Here is a 2943-nt window from a genome sequence, read left to right as displayed (position 1 = left end):
TATATATATATATATGCATTTTCTATGCAATGCAAGTGGTGCCTTTCTATTCTTTTAATTAACAGTGTAGCGTACGTGTGATTTTTAGTACTTGATTTCTTATGAAGCTTATAGATTCATAAAATACAAAACAGATGTTTTTCGAGGAGCAGATATGAAAACAATGTCTTAACAAGTGTAACATTGACACTGACTAAAGAGACTCTTTTTATTCAGCCGACGTTTCGGTGACCGTCTGTCACCTTCGAATTCCTCATGGCAATTCTGACTGGTTCACATCGCACTGCAGCACAGGTGTCGCTGCTATAGATACATTCCACACATATGCGTGATTACAGGGAAATGATTCTACAATGCGGTCTCAAACGTACGGGAGTAGGATGTATAAATAATGTGCTCAGTTATTAAACAAAAGCAGATACAGAGAACTGAGAATAGATTCCACAATGCGGTTTTAAACGTACAGGAGTGTCATATGTACATAACACAAATTACACCAAAACATGATAAAAACACAACATATTTCATGGAGTGATGATGTCCATGACTTCTTAATGTTCCTACAAAATCTTTTTTGTTAAAGTTTGCTGGTATTCCTCTGAGTTACGCAAAAAAGAATTTTTTCGACGGCTTTATAAAAAAATATAAATGACGTCATAATGATGTCATCTGACGTTATTATGACGTCATAATTACAATGCAATCTATGCTAGACAAATCTTACCTGGAGAACGCCCACGTACTAAAATGAACTTGTCTGAGGTTGGGAGTGCATCTTTTCTTTCAGTACGGGAGCCTGACTAGTCGCAACATGCCGGAACGTCAACAGGACCAGCCGCAGGCTAGTAACACCGGTAGGTTTTCATGATTTCTGTATCTGTATCTGTATAGCCGGTATAACCACCCTTCGGAGTAACACACCAGCTTCACAGGCACGCGGCGCGGTCCCAGTTGGCTACATTACACCGAACGACTACATTTTTGTTAGTTTGTGCCTTTATTTAAATTCGATAATATACCCCATTCGGTCATTTAGACCTATTTTCATGGAGGTGTCCAGGGGTCAAACGAATAATAATAATAAAAACGAATTTTTGTCGAAAAAAAGGAATCGACAAAAATATCATTAACACAAATCATAAATGAATAACAGTTACTGTAACGAAAACAAGTCATCGCGTTCTTAGGTCCATAATCGTTCCGTAAGGGTCAGTCACAGTGAAATTAGTGTTTTGAAAGTTGTAAGGGAAGGTGCTGATCTGACGTCTTGTGGTAGTAAGTTCCAGACAAGCGAGGGACCTCCTGTGAATCTCTCTTAGGGGCATGGGTACCTCTATGGGATCAGAAGTACTTTACACTTCATACTATAAATATATTAAATTTAATACGCAGTTTACAAAATCTTAAAGTTTGATGAACGTTATTACTTAAATTAAAGTATGCCCAGCGGAACGACATATGTTATGACATACTTTACATTTTTCAAATTGATCCTTTTGTTAATTCTATCACATATTAAACATTGAGTGGCCAGCTCGGACTAGACATATTTTCTATATTTTAGGATTTTAATTTTATAACATATTTCCTAAAATTTTCTGCCATTGATTAACGATAATAATTTCATTTATCTATTTTCGTTAGGTACCCAACCCATGCAGCAGTCTGAGGCATTGTCTAGGACACAAGGGGACGGTGATAAGGAAACAACCAACCCTTTGTATGTGCCAGCAGCTGGTGAATATTTTCGTCCTTTCTTTGATTCTTTAGAAATCTTGTAACAATATGGTTACTGACTTCTGTCGTTCTACTGCTACGCCTATAGAGGATTGCATGTTTTCGTCCATTAGAAACCATACTATACATTTACCAACGAAAAGAATGTTAGCCTCCTTTGCAGAGTTGTGAGGAGGCGGTGTTATTTTTTTTCGGGGAGCGACGCGAGTTATTATGCAGTCCGCAGAGAGACGTGGGAGTTTGCCGGGGAGAGAGATTTTCGCCGCCTCCGCTTGCATTCGACGTCCTGAAAGAGCTATTGAAACATTTCAGGGCATTTGGCATGGATGGCGAAAGCCTCTCACCCCACCCTTGCAACGCCCACGGCGGCAAAACCACCTCTCTGCGGCATAACTCGCGTCGCTCCCCGAAAAAGAATTATTGATTCACTATATTATTGCATTTTTTGGTTAAACGTTTTGTATCTAGGGTTATATAAAGTAAAGTAAAGTAAAGTAAAGTAAGTATCTAGGGTTCTGGAAACGCTATGGTCATGATTTTCATTCTGTGCCTAAAATTTCGTTTAGGTTTGGGTCCCCAATTCTCCTACATTTTATATTCTGTTACTATGTTCATATTTGCCTTGTGTTAAATCAGTTTCATTGAGTCGTGCATTTTCACCAACTTATCGGCATGTTCCGCTTATGCAGCGTGCAACCTTTTAAACAGCTAACCCAAAGGTGTAATGTTGACAACAAGAAGCAGAAGAAGAAGAAGAAACATCAGAAAAAGCAATATGGGTTCACCACCACTTCGTGGTGTGGTGAACCCATAATAATACCCATATTTTAATGATATTTTGTGATCTCAGAGCAATTCAGGCAGCCAGTATGGCTGCCTGCGAGTCTGTTGTCAGTGTAATGGCAATTGAAATTGTGTATGTCTGGAGTTTGCAATTTTGAAATAAACCATTCTACTACTACTTCTACATCATACTTAGATATTTGAGCCCACAAATACGCCATTTTCTTTATCTTAAATTGTTATTCAACACTTGTGGCACTTGCATGACGAAAGCGGCGTCATTGCCTTGCCTTCTTCGCAGATTGCCGCAGGGAGACTGTTTACCCCCGTTTGCCCCCAAGTTTTCCGGGGAGAGAGTCGGCCAATCTTCTGCCCCTATAATTCAATTGGTCAGCGTCTGTATTGCCCGTAGCAAGGGTGGGG

General features: G+C 39.4%; 1 protein-coding gene across 1 annotated transcript in view; it reads left to right on the top strand.

The window, feature by feature from the left end:
• Positions 1-811: 811 nt before the first annotated feature.
• Positions 812-2943, top strand: part of LOC109472578 (collagen alpha-1(I) chain-like) — a 9009-nt gene continuing 6877 nt past the window's right edge. Inside the window, exons 1-2 of the mRNA XM_019772363.1 lie at positions 812-854; positions 1645-1737. Coding sequence (XP_019627922.1) covers positions 812-854; positions 1645-1737 — 136 coding nt within the window. The remainder of the gene's footprint in view (positions 855-1644; positions 1738-2943) is intronic.

This window comes from Branchiostoma belcheri, unplaced genomic scaffold (genome assembly GCF_001625305.1).
Source record: "Branchiostoma belcheri isolate BF01 breed outbred unplaced genomic scaffold, Haploidv18h27 scaffold28, whole genome shotgun sequence".
Lineage (NCBI taxonomy): Eukaryota > Metazoa > Chordata > Leptocardii > Amphioxiformes > Branchiostomatidae > Branchiostoma > Branchiostoma belcheri.
The sequence above is the reverse complement of the archived record's forward strand: the minus strand, read 5'-3'. Positions and strand labels throughout refer to the sequence as shown.